Source organism: Scardinius erythrophthalmus (genome assembly GCF_964197995.2).
Source record: "Scardinius erythrophthalmus genome assembly, chromosome: 11".
NCBI lineage: Eukaryota > Metazoa > Chordata > Actinopteri > Cypriniformes > Leuciscidae > Scardinius > Scardinius erythrophthalmus.
In genome coordinates this window covers 4115417-4131057 of record NC_138231.1, presented here as the reverse complement: position 1 = coordinate 4131057, position 15641 = coordinate 4115417, and the positions used below count along the sequence as shown (strand labels likewise).

Genomic DNA, 15641 nt, shown 5'->3' with positions numbered 1-15641 from the left:
TACATAAGGGTGCATTAAAGAACTCAGCACCAAAACACTGATATAAAGAATAGACTTAAAGAACCTCAAAAACCATAAAATGGTTCTTGATAAGATGATGGTTCTTTTATGAAAGTTCTTGAAAGAACAATTGAGGGATCTTGATTTGTTTTAAGAGTAAACTTTGTTTCTTTTTTTTTTTTTGGTCAGGTTCAATGCATTTGTGCTGCGTTGAATAATGTATCTCGTTATATAATGCACTCAACTTGACCTTCTATTTCCAGAATGATTTTTTCTCTCTCTTAAGATCAACTGCATTTAAAAAAAAAAAAATTGATTTAACTTGGATTTTTCTTGGCTAATATTTATTATTCTTATTGGCTCTCCAAAAGGTTTTCATACAAAATATGATTAAAATTGCATTTGTTTTTATTTCTGAGATAATAACTGGAGGCCTTGCTGCATGTCTTGTGGCATTTATATATTGAACCATGTATCATTTCATATTGTTTAACATTGTCGTTCTGTTTTTTACTTTCTGTAAATCACAGGTCATATTCAGTGCACACTGTTCATTATTCTCTAGCTTTGTGTATTCATGTATTGATTTAACAGTAGTGTGTGTTGATGTCTGTAGGTGGTCTTACTAACCTGGTGGGCTGTTTTCCGTGATTCTTTCTTCTACATATTGTCTGTAGTTGCTCTGATTGTGGTGAGTCTCAGATGAAACACACTGTAACAACATCATCCTGTAATGCAGGCTTCAGGCATGTCATTAGATAAAGACAAAAAAAGAGGGAAATCTGACCCAATGGGCAATTATTATGATTAATAAATGTTTAATTTAATAGATTACTATTGCAACATTACATACAATTATTATTTTTTATACAAATGTAAAAATAAAAAAATAAAAAAATTATATATATATATTATACAATATATGTTGTAATAAAAGTATTAATATAATTGTTGTTATTATTATTATTAACAATAATTATGTATTTTTATTTTTTTATTTTTTTACAGAACAACAGTTAAATTACAATTAGGTTGTCTTAATTACTTTGCGTTCAAAGATTATTTTGGCGGAACCTGCAGGGAGACCTTAACGCTTCTCTTTGTTGACAACAGCAGATTTCTAAACGATTCTCATTATGAATTTGGGAAGAGGGTTGGCATGTGTAGCGTTCCCAAATGCAAATTATTAGAGACATAAACACACTTCACTTGCAGAGTAGCATTTACTGTGAATCGTAACTGTAAATGAAGACGTTGCTGTGCTTTTCTCTGAAGCATGCAATCTCTTTAGCAGTTTATTTTGTAATTGTTTAAGGCCATTTTGTGATTTTAATCATCATACAGTAACTTCCTCCTAGGAATATCCGCACTAAATTATCTAATAATATGGGATATATATTAGTTTTTGATATTGAATATTACAGTTTATTTAGCTTTTTGGAACTGGACTGTAACTGCACTGATTATCTTTTTGTTTGAATTCAATCAGTTCATCTATGATGGAATGATTGTGTGGTGAGTCTCTTTTCATTTTCCTCTCTTTTCTGATTTTTGTACAACTGATCTGACGTCTGGTTTTGATTGTATAAATCCGTCTTGTGTGTTTTAGGTGGGAGAGTCTGGTGCTGGTGCTCATGTACGTTGTATATATCCTCATCATGAAGTGAGTATTCTTCACAGGCATATCACACACACACACACACACACACACACACACACACACACACACACACACACACACACTTGCAGAATAGAGTGAAGTTCAAAATTAGGACTAAAACAAAATATTGTGATTTATGTTCAAAAGTCTCGGGGTCAGGCTTTTTTTTTGTACTTTAGGAAGGACACATTAAATTATTCAAAAGTGATAGTAAAACATTTATTTATTTCTACTAAAGGTTTCCATTTCTGTAACACGCTATTAATCATTAGTTAAGCATTACTAAACAGTTAATCCGTCATTTATAAAGCATTAATAGACATTAATAAGCAGTATATAAATACAGTTATAAATGCTTTATTCTTAATTTAAAAGCATATCTATAATGTTTAATAATTGTATTTTCATACTTTATTAATGATCAATTTATCATTTCTAAATGAAGTATAGCATTATTTACAACCCAGTTATTTAGGTGTTGTCATTGATTCATAAGATCACTTAGAAAGTGTAAGTAAATGATTAATAAACTGTTTAAATACATATTATTATTCAGACATATACTTAGTGTGTTAATAAATGCTTTATTAACATATATTTCTACTGTAATTCATGATTAATTCAGATAGTTATAAAGCATTTAGTAGTGGTCAGTGAACTATTTATGTGAGCTCATCTAAAGTGAGGACTAGTTATGCCTTGTAAAGCGTTTATAAAGGAGATTTTCTGTTTTGCACTGTATTTATTTTTTTAATTTTTTGAACAAATAAATGCAGCCTCGGTGAGCAGAAGAGACTTCTTCCAGAAACAATCTTACCGACCCCAAACTTTGGTAGTGTATCGAATATAAAAATATAAAATAATGATAACTATTTGCAATCAGTGAAGTGGATAAGTATCTTGATGTTTTTAATTCTGGTCATACCAGAGCGGTGAATGTTGGCACTCAGGAAGAAATCTCTCATGTTGTTATCTAACCTGTGGATGCTCCTAATCAAGCCTCTTTTGTTTTGGATCTGTGTCTCTATTAGATTTAATTCCAGCTTGCAGAAGTTTTTCACAAGACGGAGCGATAAGAATGTTGCCAATGGAAACGCAGCGGCCGGCAGTGAACTGGAGGACGGTAAACACAGTTTAGACTGTAAATGGGATGATCCGTCTGTCCCGCTGCTGGGTCCAGGTAAGACTAAACAGACAGACAGGCTTTAAAAACTCCCATTTATCGCAAAAAAGTTTTTACGCTCACATGAGGAGGTTTTTCAGGCAATTCAAAAAAGAAGTATTTCGCGAAACTGCAATGGAAACAGTTTTTGCGCATTTACAGTCACCTGACGTAGATGACGCGGTGTGTTTGGACAGAATACGAGACAGAGTTCTTTATTAAATTCATATAAGACAAAATAATTACAAGAATAATGGATTCTAAACCTCAAATAAATGCCACAATCAAGACCTCGAAGCAGAAATGAGTGTGAAACATCCAGAAACACCTCATATGTGCCGCTCGCAAAAAATCGCAAAAGTTTTGCGCAAATCTGTAATGGAAACACGCCTAGTGACTTTACTTTCTAAATGTCCAGTTCTGCAAGTACTAGATACAGCCAGTTATGCTACAGACATCGAAAAATAAAGATTATAATCTTTCTGGGGTGTCTGTTTTTTTTTTTTTTTTTTTTTTAAATGCTGTTCATACATAGTGACTTGATTAATGTTTTCAATTACTGAATTACATTTTCAAATATATTTTTGCACATTTTAAATTCTAAATTATATATTATATTCTAAAAATGTATGCAAATATTTTCATATAGATAGATAGATAGATAGATAGATAGATAGATAGATAGATAGATATATTGCATAATGAAGAAAGAAAATTCTTATTAAAAAGCTATTACTGTATTATTCATTAAAAAAAAGCAACCAATATATATAGATATATTTTTTGAAAAAACAATCTTAAGCAATTAAGCATAATCTTTTATTATTAGTTATCTTATTTTTTTTATTGGCATTTTTGCCAGTAAGATTAAGATTTTTTTTAAATATCAGATCATTATAATTTGACCAGGTTTTGACAAGGTTAGTTTAGGTTGTTAAATATCAAGAAAATATCAACATACGAAAGTAACATGAAAACAAAAAACATTTAAAGAGTTTGGTGTATTTTACAGATAGATTTCTTGGACATCTTGATCTGAGACTTTCTTATTTATTGAACCTGCTCTGAAAAGCTGAATGTGTCTGTTGTCTTTGCGAGAGGAGAGCTCTCCTGCTTCAGTATTAAAGCAGATTCGAGAGGCGTTTGTTTTTCCAGCTCTTGAGATCTCAGCACTTTTTCCTCTTTCTGCTTCTGAGAGGTACAGTAACTATCACTTCTTCTCTTCACTCCCTCCATCTGTTTCTGGCATCAGTATCTTCACCTTTAACCCTGCCTGTCCGTTTAGTCTTACTAAACCTTTCTGCATGAACTAAAGTCTACACACTCTTTTTCTGATGCAAACATCTAATAGATAGCAGAGGAAATGTTTCATATAAGAGCTGAAACAAGAATCAAGAATATCAAGAAAGAATATCAGTCATAATTTGCTCTGTGTGTTTTTTTATATATATATATATTTGATTGGCTTTCTCAAGTCAAGTCCAGTAAGATCTACAGCCGAGGTTCGGTGGTAATGGTTGATGAAATCATCAACGCCAGTCCTACGAATTACCGTTTCCCTGAGGCGGGTCTGCGTGTGATGGTCACCAACCACTTCGGCCCCAAGACTCGCCTGCGCATGGCCAGCCGGCTCATTATAACCGAGGTACAGACGCCTGACTGTACAGACCACACTGTGAGACAGCAAAAACTATACAACATTTAGTTTGCGGCATATCAGCAGCTGAATTAAAGATGTGGAAGGGTGATTCTTACAAAACTTAGCAAGAAATTACCCCAAAATAAATACATTTAAATGTTTTTATATTTCATAATTATTATTTTATTTAGTTTTTTGTATTATTGACAATCAATGAAATATAAAATCTTAAAAAGTTAAAAAGATATCCAGACATTTCTTTGTGAGATACATTTTAAAGGGTTAGTTCACACAAAAATGAAAAGTCTGTCATTGCTTACTCTCCCTCATGTTGTTCCAAACCCTTACGACTTTCGTTCATCTTCAGAACACAAATGAAGATATTTTTGATGAAATCTGAGAGCTTTCTGTCCCTCCATTGACAGCTACGCAACTGAAACTTTGACAATTCAAAAAGTTCATAAAGAGATTGTAAAACTAATCCATATGAATTGAGCGATTTAGTCCAAATTTACTGAAGAGACTCGATCGCTTTATATGATGAACAGATTGAATTTAGGCTTTAATTCACATTTAAACATTAATCAGCGAATATAAACAGTATAAAAATCATTATGTCTATGGAAAGTCCCCATAAAACTTTGAAACCCAACGTGTGTGTGTGTCTCTCTGTGTGTGTGTGTGTGTGTGTGTGTGTGTGTAGCGTCAGAGGTTGGTCCAGTCAGCCAATGGAGTGGAGACGGCTGTGGTGGACGGGAAGCCAGACATCGAGAATGGAAACGTACCAGAAGACAAAACCAATGAAGAGAAAGAGAGTGAACTCACCTCTCCATTCAGATTTCCAGGTGATCTATCTATCTATCTATCTATCTATCTATCTATCTATCTATCTATCTATCTATCTATCTATCTATCTATCTATCTATCTATCTATCTATCTATCTATCTATCTATCTATCTATCTATCTATCTATCTATCTATCTATCTATCTATCTATCTATCTATCTATCTATCTATCTATCTATCTATCTATCTATCTATCTATCTATCTATCTATCTATCTATCTATCTATCTATCTATCTATCTATCTATCTATCTATCTATCTATCTATCTATCTATCTATCTATCTATCTATCTATCTACCTACCTACCTACCTACCTACCTACCTACCTACCTACCTACCTACCTACCTACCTACCTATCTATCTATCTATCTATCTATCTATCTATCTATCTATCTATCTATCTATCTATCTATCTATCTATCATATTTATACTTTTACATCACTATGTTAAAATGTAGTTGACACTGTTTGTTACTCTTTATTATTTATGTTGCTTAGTACTTTTCGCTTCAAAAAGTAAAGAAAGAAATGTAGCTCATAATGGTGTATTTTAAAGGAATAGTTTTGCTGAAACACATCACATCGAGCTTCGTATCTGACTGTAAACGAGAACAGAAACTGAGTTTATGCTTCAGTATCCCTTTAAAACAGTCACTAATCATGTTAGTTGTGTGTGTGTTTCAGGCGGCTGCGTGAACACGACTAAATGGCTGATCTCATGGCCGCTATTGTTGATCCTGTTCTTCACCATCCCAAACTGTGCCAAGTCTCGCTGGGAGAAATACTTCATGCTATCCTTCATCCTCTCCACCGTCTGGATCGCAGTCTTTTCCTACTTTATGGTGTGGATGGTATGTGCGATACATATCTCTCTCTCTCTCTCTCTCTCTCTCTCTCTCTCTTTGATTTGTCTTTCTAGTTTTTATTAAAGGGTTAGTTCACCCAAACATGAAAATTCTGTCAGTAATTACTCACCCTCATGTTGTTCCAACCGTGTAAGACTTTCGTTCATCTTCGAATCTGCGGTGTGTTCGGACAGAAGACGAGACAGAGTTCTTTATTAAATTCATAAAAGACAAAATAATTACAGCAATAATGGATTCTAAACCTCAAATAAATCCCACAATCAAGACTTCGAAGCAGAAATGAGGGAGAAACACCCAGAAACACCTCATAAGAGCCGCTCACAAGTATAATAAGGGTCGTTCCTTACCATTAAAGGAGAACTCCGGTCAATTTTAACATTGAGCTAATTTTTTTGTACATTTGGGGCCCTATTTTAACGATCTGAAACGCAAGTGTCAAAGCGCAAAGCGCAAGTAACTTTGTGGGCGGGTCTTGGCGCTGTTGCTATTTTCCCGGCGGGATAAATGACTCTTGCGCCAGGCGCAAATCTAAAATGGGTTGGTCTGAAGTAGCTTCATTACTCATAGGTGTGGTTTGGGCGTAACGTGAAATAAACCAATCAGAGCGTCATCTCACATTCCCTTTAAGAGCAGACGCGCTTTTTCTAAAGCGGATTCCTATCATAACGGCGGATTCGCCAGGAGCGGTTGACAGCCGAGTAGAGCAACGCTCTCGTCAGGGACGTTGGGGATGGAGAAACACACCCAAATTAACTTCGGTTAAAAAGGCGTATGATAATTTCGGTAAATGTGTAAGCTAGATGTATGCTTTTATAATAAATTGTCTATCTATCTATCTATCTATCTATCTATCTATCTATCTATCTGTCTGTCTGTCTGTCTGTCTGTCTGTCTGTCTGTCTGTCTGTCTGTCTGTCTGTCTGTCTGTCTGTCTGTCTGTCTGTCTGTCTGTCTGTCTGTCTGTCATCCACCTATCTATCTATCTATCTATCTATCTATCTATCTATCTATCTATCTATCTATCTATCTATCTATCTATCTATCTATCTATCTATCTATCTATCTATCTATCTATCTATCTATCTATCTATCTATCTATCTATCTATCTATCTATCTATCTATCGTAATAATGTATGATTTGCAAAAATGAAAACTGCTGCTTCTGTGTAGATGAGAGAATCAAAGTGTATGTTGTGCACACGCTACATTGATTATGGCCAAGCATGCGCCCTTAAAATAGCATATGAATAACATGCGCAACGCGCCACTGACTTTACACAATTTTTTCCTGGTTAGTAGCGCAATTGTTTTCTAAACCTGCAAAATAGCATGAAGGAACGTTTGCGCTGGAACACGCCTCATTTTTTGCGCTGAACCGCCCAGGGAGCGCAAGTTCATTCCCTAGTTTAGCGACGTGCTTCTGTGGAGGGAAAAACGCGCGGTTAATGGAAACGCCGTCATTTTGCAATAGTTTCTCTCTACGTTTAGAAAAAATCGCAAAAGTTTTGCACAAATCTGTAATGGAAACGCACCTATTGTCTTTACTAACTTTCTGGGCAAGTTTCAATAGCATAGAAGCCTATGGAGGAGTGAGACAGCTCTCAGATTTAATCAGAAATATCATGAGGGAGAGTAATTACTGACAGAAGTTTCATGTTTGGGTGAACTAACACTTTAACCTCCCTCCCCTCGCTGTCTCTCAGGTGACGATCATCGGATACACACTCGGTATTCCTGATGTCATCATGGGCATCACGTTTCTGGCCGCAGGCACGAGCGTCCCGGACTGTATCGCCAGTCTGATCGTGGCTCGTCAAGGTAGATCGATCGTGCCGTTCTGATCTCGACAGCTACTGGCCGATCAATAACACTGCGGCTGAATGTTTCACCTTCACGATCTGATCATGTGATTTCCTGTTCCTGTGTCACTATCAATCACATTTGCTGCATCTCAGTGCCATCTGTGCATCAGAGAACGGCTGATATTACCCACAATCCCTTGCACTCGAAAAATATTGAAGCTCATACTACATTACTACAAGTTTATATGTATGTATCTAAAAGTTAAATGTTAAATGTGTAATTTCTGGCACAAAATGGATTTTTTATAGTCAGTGTTTTTGAGCCATTTTTATCAAACAGAAGGAGCAATGTTTTGATAGGGATTTATATGTAATATGACAATGTAATAAAATCATTAATAATTAATAATAAATATGCATGTATTCTAATTAATAATAAACATCAGTAATAATACAAATTAATTATAATAATGTTATTATTTTTATTATTATGAATGTTTTTGAGTCAATGTTTTCTCTAACATAATGCTCAGACAAAAATATTTAATAAAATAATTAATACATATTTATTATTATAGATTATAATTATAATAATAATGTATTATTATTATTATTATTAAATATGATATTATTTTTATATTTTATTTGTTTATCTAGCAGGACGATTAAAGAAAATGAACAATGTTTTAATAATGATGAACTGCAGCATTTGACTAAATAATTGTTTATTTAATAAAATAATGAATAATAAATATGTATGTATTATAATTAATAATAAACATTAGTAATAATAATAAGTAATAATAAACATTAATAATAATGTATTATTATTATGTTTTTGAGTCAATGTTTTTTTTTCTAGCAGGATGCTCAAACTAAATTATTTAATAAAATAATGATTAATAAATATGTATTATTATAAATAATGATAATAATAAAAATAATGTATTATTGTTATTATTATTATTTTATTTGTTTAGTCACTGTTTTGAGCCAATGTTTTTTTTTTTTTTTTTTAAGCAGGATGATCAAACAGGATGATGTTTTAATAATGATGAACAGCAGCCTTTGACTAAATACTTTATTTTATTTTATATATTCTTGTTTTAATTTTGCTAAATTGTTCTATTTTGGCAACTTTTTTCTGCTGTTTTGGAGTTTTGCATTGCTTTTGAAAAACGTGTTAACATACTTTTTGACTTTAATTTGTATTGACTTTTATTTATTTATTGTTTTATGTTGCTTATTGCTTTTTGGCTATTCTCACTTTTGCAGTTTTACTTTGTAAGTTACTTTTTGTTGTTAGCAGGGTTCGTACAAGGTGCTTAAAGTGCTTGAAGTTCTTGAATTTGACTTTTTGAAATTTAAGTCCTGGATTAAAACCCTTGAAAACAGTCATATTTTTGAAGAGGTACTTGAAAAGTGCTTGAATTGCCTTTTTTCCCTCGGTCGAACATTATTAAAGTTAGAGCTTATTTAGAGATATCAGCCGGATGGCTTAGTGCAGGCGCTAATGGATCCAAGGCTGTATCTCGTAAATTGCCCCACTAATAATGCCCAGAATTTGGCTCTGGGTCATGGCGCAAAGGACCCTAGGTTGATTTTACTCCGAACCATCCCTTTAAAAATAGTGATGCACCGATACTGAGCTCATGTACTCGTAACAATGCTCCGATACCAACAACCGATAGGCCTACCAGTCAGTGTGTGTAAACAGTGTGTGTGTCCAAACAGTGTGTGTGTCTAGACAAAGAAACACTCATAACAGTAATGGGGATAAAAAAGAAGGCTGTCTATGAAGTAAATGTATCTTATTAGTGGAATCGTATATCATATATCATGTATATATCAATCATATATTCATGGCAAAAAAGATTCAATATCCCATCAGTGGTTATGGGGATTTCCCATGTCTGACAGCACTGGTCAATGGATTGATCTCTATGAAGTGAAACATCAGATACCTTATATATGTAATTTGAGTAAAAAAAAAAAAAAAATAATAAAGATATTGTTTGATAAGTGCTGATTGAAGTCCTTGAAATCCAAAAAAGAAGTCATTTAATGAATCTGTACGAACCCTGTGTTAGTTTTTCTGCTGACTTGTTTTTACACTGCTGCTCTCCAACAGCCGTATGCAAATGAATATGCAACCACTCTGAAAGTTTGCATTATAAACATCGCACTGATACAAATAAATGTGACCTCTGAATCTTTCGGAGAGGAGTTGACATTGCTTGTTCAATCTTCTGCTTCTGTAGGTCTAGGAGACATGGCCGTGTCCAACACTATCGGCAGTAACGTGTTTGATATTCTGGTGGGACTCGGCGTTCCCTGGGCGCTGCAGACCATGGCAGTCAATTACGGATCAGTCGTAAGCACATCGAGCCTTGGCTAAACCTCCGCTGTGTTTCAGAGATCAAGCTGTGCTCCTTCTTCTGCTGAGCTGTGTTCACTGCACTGATGATGTTGTTTGGTCCTCTGTACAGGTGATGATAAACAGTCGAGGACTCGTGTACTCTGTGGTGCTTCTGCTGGGATCTGTCGCTCTCACCGTGAGTAAATCAGCACGTTCCTGACTCACACTCGCACTTCACTGTCAATTCTGCTGAAAACATTTCAAAATGTTGAATTTTGAATGACGTGTGTAATTTGCTGGAAATCTGTCAGTGCAGATTCTCTCTTCATAGTGAAATAAACATCCCTGTTAAAGGGATGGTTCGGAGTAAAATCAACCTAGGGTTCTTTGCACTTTGACCTCGAGCCAAACACCCACCAGAAGCTTTTTCCCTTGGTCGAACATTATTAAAGTTAGAGCTTATTTAGAGATATCAGCCGGATGGCTTAGTGCAGGCGCTAATGGATCCAAGGTTGTATCTCGTAAATTACCCCACTAATAATGCCCAGAATGGCACCAAACTTCTACAGTAGTACAAATTGGACAGTTTGTAAGTACATCAGGTGTTTATTTAAATAACACTTGCCTGACGGCGAATGCTACCGCTAACCCGGACGGCGACGTCACTTCACTGAGTTGAGAAAAGCCTGTAAAAGTCCTTTGCAAAACTCACAAGTGAAAGGGAAAAGCTAGTGAATTTATTACATTTTTTCCGAAGTGTTGACAACTTAGTGTTAACTAATAATTGTTGCAAACTGGTACTATACCAACAAAATATAAGTGCATTCCTGGAACTGGGCGTTGTTACACTACATCCTTATGCTTCGCTTTCTGCCAGGACTTTTACGGGATTTTCCCAAATCACTGAAGTGACGTTGACGTCCGGGTTAGCGGTAGCATTAGCCATCAGGCAAGTGTTATCTAAATAAACTCCTGATGTACTTACAAACTTTCCAATGCCTCGTTCTATGAGTACAGAACCTATTTGTACTAGTGTAGAAGTTTGGTGCCATTCTGGGCATTATTAGTGCGGTAATGTACGAGATACAACCTTGGATCCATTAGCGCCTGCACTAAGCCATCCGGCTGATATCTCTAAATAAGCTCTGACTTTAATAATGTTCGACCAAGGGGAAAAAGGCTTCTGGGGGGTGTTTGGCTCGAGGTCATGGTGCAAAGGACCCTAGGTTGATTTTGCTCCGAACCATCCCTTTAATGCTGGTACTGTATCAGTTATGATTATTAAAAACGGTATGTATTCTTAACCATCATTTTACACCATTGAGAACCATTTGTGAAACTTGGTAGTCATTTTCAAAAATGATATCATTAAAGATATTGAATACAATTCTAAACATCTTGATAAATGAATCAAATAATAATAGGCTAATTCAAATCAGTTACTAAAACAGATACATGTAAAAGGTTTAATTTAGCACTTGATAATAGTAATACAATAAAATTTAAATAACAATACAATTAAAACAGCAACTAAGGCAATTAAGGACATTTCTAATGTTATTGTGAAGTGATTGACAATTGCTTAAACTGATTTTTTAATTTTTTTTTTTGCTGAATGTTTGGATATCAAATCAAATAATAATAAAAAAATCAATCAATAAAAACATACATTCACACTATACAATTCAGTTTAGCACTTGATAATGTAGAAATGACAACAAAATTAAAAAGTTATTTCTAATGTAATTGCAAAGTGATTGACAATTGTTTAAACTGAATGTTGCATTGTCAGTTTTAACTTACTGAATGTTTTGTTAATCAAATAGTTGATTTATTTTTAAATAAATGTAAAAAAACAATTAAAATAAACAGATATATTAACACAAAAATTCAGTTTAGCAATTGATAAAATAGAAATGACAATAAAACGAAAAGAAAATTTGAATGTTGACAATTGCTTTAACTGAATATTGTATTTTTTGTGAAAATTGTAATAGTCAAATGGTTGATTTTTAAAAATAAATCAATTAATAATAAAAATCTATTAATAAAAACAGATTGATAATGGCAAATAGCACTTGATAATGTAGAAATGCCAAAATTAGAAAGTTTACATATAATGTTATTGTGAAATGATTGACAATTTTCAGTTTATACTTGCTGAATTTAATTGCTCAATTTAGCACTTGATAAAATAGAAATGACAGTAAAATTAAAAAGTTATTTCCAATGTTGTTATGAATTGACTGACAGTTGTTCGAAAAAAAAAAAGTACTGTATTATTTGTTTTTATTAGCAGAATATGTTTGGTAATCTATTTTAGACATTTCATAATTGACATCCCGACTTTATGCATTGACGTATAGACTTCAAATGAGTCCTGAGTTGCAGAAATGGACTCCCTCCCGTATGTTCTTGTTTTCTTCATCTTCTTCACCCGCAGATTCTTGGGATCCACCTGAACGGCTGGAAGTTGGACTTTAAGCTGGGTGTTTATGTGCTGGTGCTGTACGCCATCTTCCTCTGCTTCTCCATCATGATCGAATACAACGTCTTCACCTTCGTCAACATACCCATGTGTCGGGAAGACTAGAGCCTCACCAACAGCTCCATATCCCAGAATGCACCATCCCGATGTCACGATCATCCTGAGTTTCTCTATCCTTGCACTCCTGAGCCATCATCACCTCAGACGGGACGAATGTTAGTCTTCATCAGGACTAACGCTTGATTCACTGCGACTCATTTCACTGTGGACGGATGGAGAAGATCTTCCAGTCAAGCTCATTTTCCTGACCTCTCGAACCCCAGAAAGAGGAACTCCTCCTCGGCAGCTCTTCTCCTCCAGTTGAGATCTTTAATATCCCAAAATGCATTGCGTGTCCGCCAAATATGGATTGCATCAGGAACGTATACGGGCGCCTGAATAAACACTCACCCTTTTCTACACGCCTGTTTTTCTTCTCTAGTTTCTTTTTCTTTGTCACTTTGTTGAAAAGGTGTTTTTGTAAGATGTCCTCCGAGTCAAATCTCTTCACAAAGTCTTCATTGCTCGTACAACTGTGAATTATTTTGCAGCATATCACTTTTTTTTAGCCCTAAAATTTGTAGAAATGCAAGAGAAATGAAAGTATTGCACATTATCTATTATTACTGTCTCGTACAGGGCATTTTCTTACCGTGTCCTAATCAGGTACGATCGTCATAAGAATGTTTGTGCGAACAAACTATCATGCAGACTGGCTCCGCCCACAGTTAAATCTCATTGGTCCAAAATATCTGCATATTAATCATCAGCAATGTTGAAGCTCATCACAGAATTAACAGTGGCTGCATCCGAAATCGCATACTTCCCTATTATATAGTAGGCAAAAAAACTGTATTTGACCAAAGAAGTATGTGTGAATTCCGAGGACTCATAGTACTAAGTACTCTGCGAATGTAGTACGGATTACATTCTTACTATAAAGAAAGTACTTTTTTAGCGGTCGTGAAGTAATTACTTATTTAAAGGGGTGGTGTAATGCCCTTTTCACAAGATGTAAAATAAGTCTCTGATGTCCCCAGTGTGTGTGTGATAAGTTTTAGCTCAAAATACCCCACAGATATAATTATACAGCATGTTAAAATTGTCACTTTTTGAGGGTGAGCAAAAACGCACCGTTTTGTGTCTGTTCCTTTAAATGCAAATGAGCTGCTGCTCCTGGCACAGGGGGCGGAGCTTCAAGAGCTGCACTCACACAGACATGCACTACAAAAATTCAAAAACTTTTAGTCTTTTATGTTCAAACTGGAGTCAGACAATGATGGAGAGACTCAAGAAGAAGTGACAACATGTAGAAGCAACAGGGCATTTCTGAATGGTTAGTTGATGAATTTATGAAGCTTATGTGTAGTTATCTTCTAGTCATTGATTAGCATATTCTGTCTTGATATTCTATAAATCGTGTTCAGGGGGCGGGGTTTATGTAAATTCTAGGGTTGGTGATGTCACTAACCCGGGAGGACTGTGGTGTAGTCTCTACCAGCCGTTTGTTGTAGTCCTTAAAAAGCGATTTCTTTAAAAGCAAATATCTCCCTTTGCTTTGAACTTTGAGTGTTGTAACTTTGCAGATGTTGTTTATGCTCAAACAGCAACATTACACACTAACTAAAGTTAGAAAAGTTAAATCATAATCAACCACCCCTTTAATTACCTATGTGATTTCGGACGCAGCCCATCTTCACTGCAGACAGACTAATTATCATTTGAGCGTGTTTTGAGTCGTGCCGGATCAGGACATGATTTTCTTTTCTTATCAGTATTTTTGGGGCTGTTTTCCTGTAGAAATATCCAAACATCCTTAAAACAAGATAAGTTTTTTACCAATGAGTATTTAATGAGAATTTTTTAATGTGTTAGGTTAATGTTGGCGAATGGTTTTAGGCATAAACCTGATTAAATTGAGTTATATAAATGCTTAAAAGAGTACGAGACATATCTAGAGAAGTGAAAATATTGCACATAATCCATTGTTATTATAATAAGAGTAAAAAGAACAAATGAGGTGAATAAAAAAAATAAAAATATTATAACGTTGAGTTATTAAGAGTTTTAAAGGTGTAAACAGAATGTCCTCAATTAATTTTATTTTCCTTATTATATCATTGGCTAGTTTTTATAATAATTATAATAATAATAATAATAGATGAAAAAGTTTGTAGACAAACTTTAAGTTGGCGTGAAAAAGCCTTGCCAGAAAGTTTGAAGAATTTTTAAAAGCTTGAAGTTTTAATTAGTTTAAGTTTAAGTTTTAGTTTAGTAGTTTTAAAAGTTTGAATGTTTTCAGTTTTAATTAGTTTAAGTTTTAGTTTAGTAAAAGTTTGTAGAAGTTTGAAGGTTTTCATTTGAGAAATATTAGATAGAATGGAAGCTTAAATGAGTCTTGATTGATTAGAAATAGTACATAGAGCGGCAGCTAATGGAGTCTAATGAGCCTCTCCAACTGTCAACATTTGAATTTAGTTTGAAGTTAGAATTAAGGAAAGAAAGATTAGTAAGAAAGAAAGAAAGAAAGAAAGAAAGAAAGAAAGAAAGAAAGAAAGAAAGAAAGAAAAGAGAGAAAGAAAGAAAGAAAGAAAGAAAGAAAGAAAGAAAGAAAGAAAAAGTGAGAAAGAGAAAGAAAGAAAGAGAAAGAAAGAAAGAAAGAAAGAGAAAGAAAGAAAGAAAGAAAGAAAGAAAGAAAGAAAAAGTGAGAAAGAGAAAGAAAGAAAGAGAAAGAAAGAAAGAAAGAAAGAAAGAAAGAAAGAAAGAAAAAGTGAGA

General features: G+C 34.3%; 1 protein-coding gene across 1 annotated transcript in view; it reads left to right on the top strand.

Moving 5' to 3' along the window:
• Positions 1–12931, top strand: part of slc24a4b (solute carrier family 24 member 4b) — a gene marked incomplete at both ends in the record, with an annotated part of 41608 nt that extends 28677 nt beyond the window's left edge. The window contains 11 exons of the mRNA XM_081378241.1: positions 617–691; positions 1490–1515; positions 1610–1663; positions 2692–2840; positions 4298–4467; positions 5165–5306; positions 5995–6161; positions 7881–7995; positions 10241–10353; positions 10469–10534; positions 12782–12931. Coding sequence (XP_081234367.1) covers positions 617–691; positions 1490–1515; positions 1610–1663; positions 2692–2840; positions 4298–4467; positions 5165–5306; positions 5995–6161; positions 7881–7995; positions 10241–10353; positions 10469–10534; positions 12782–12931 — 1227 coding nt within the window. The remainder of the gene's footprint in view (positions 1–616; positions 692–1489; positions 1516–1609; positions 1664–2691; positions 2841–4297; positions 4468–5164; positions 5307–5994; positions 6162–7880; positions 7996–10240; positions 10354–10468; positions 10535–12781) is intronic.
• Positions 12932–15641: the final 2710 nt, after the last annotated feature.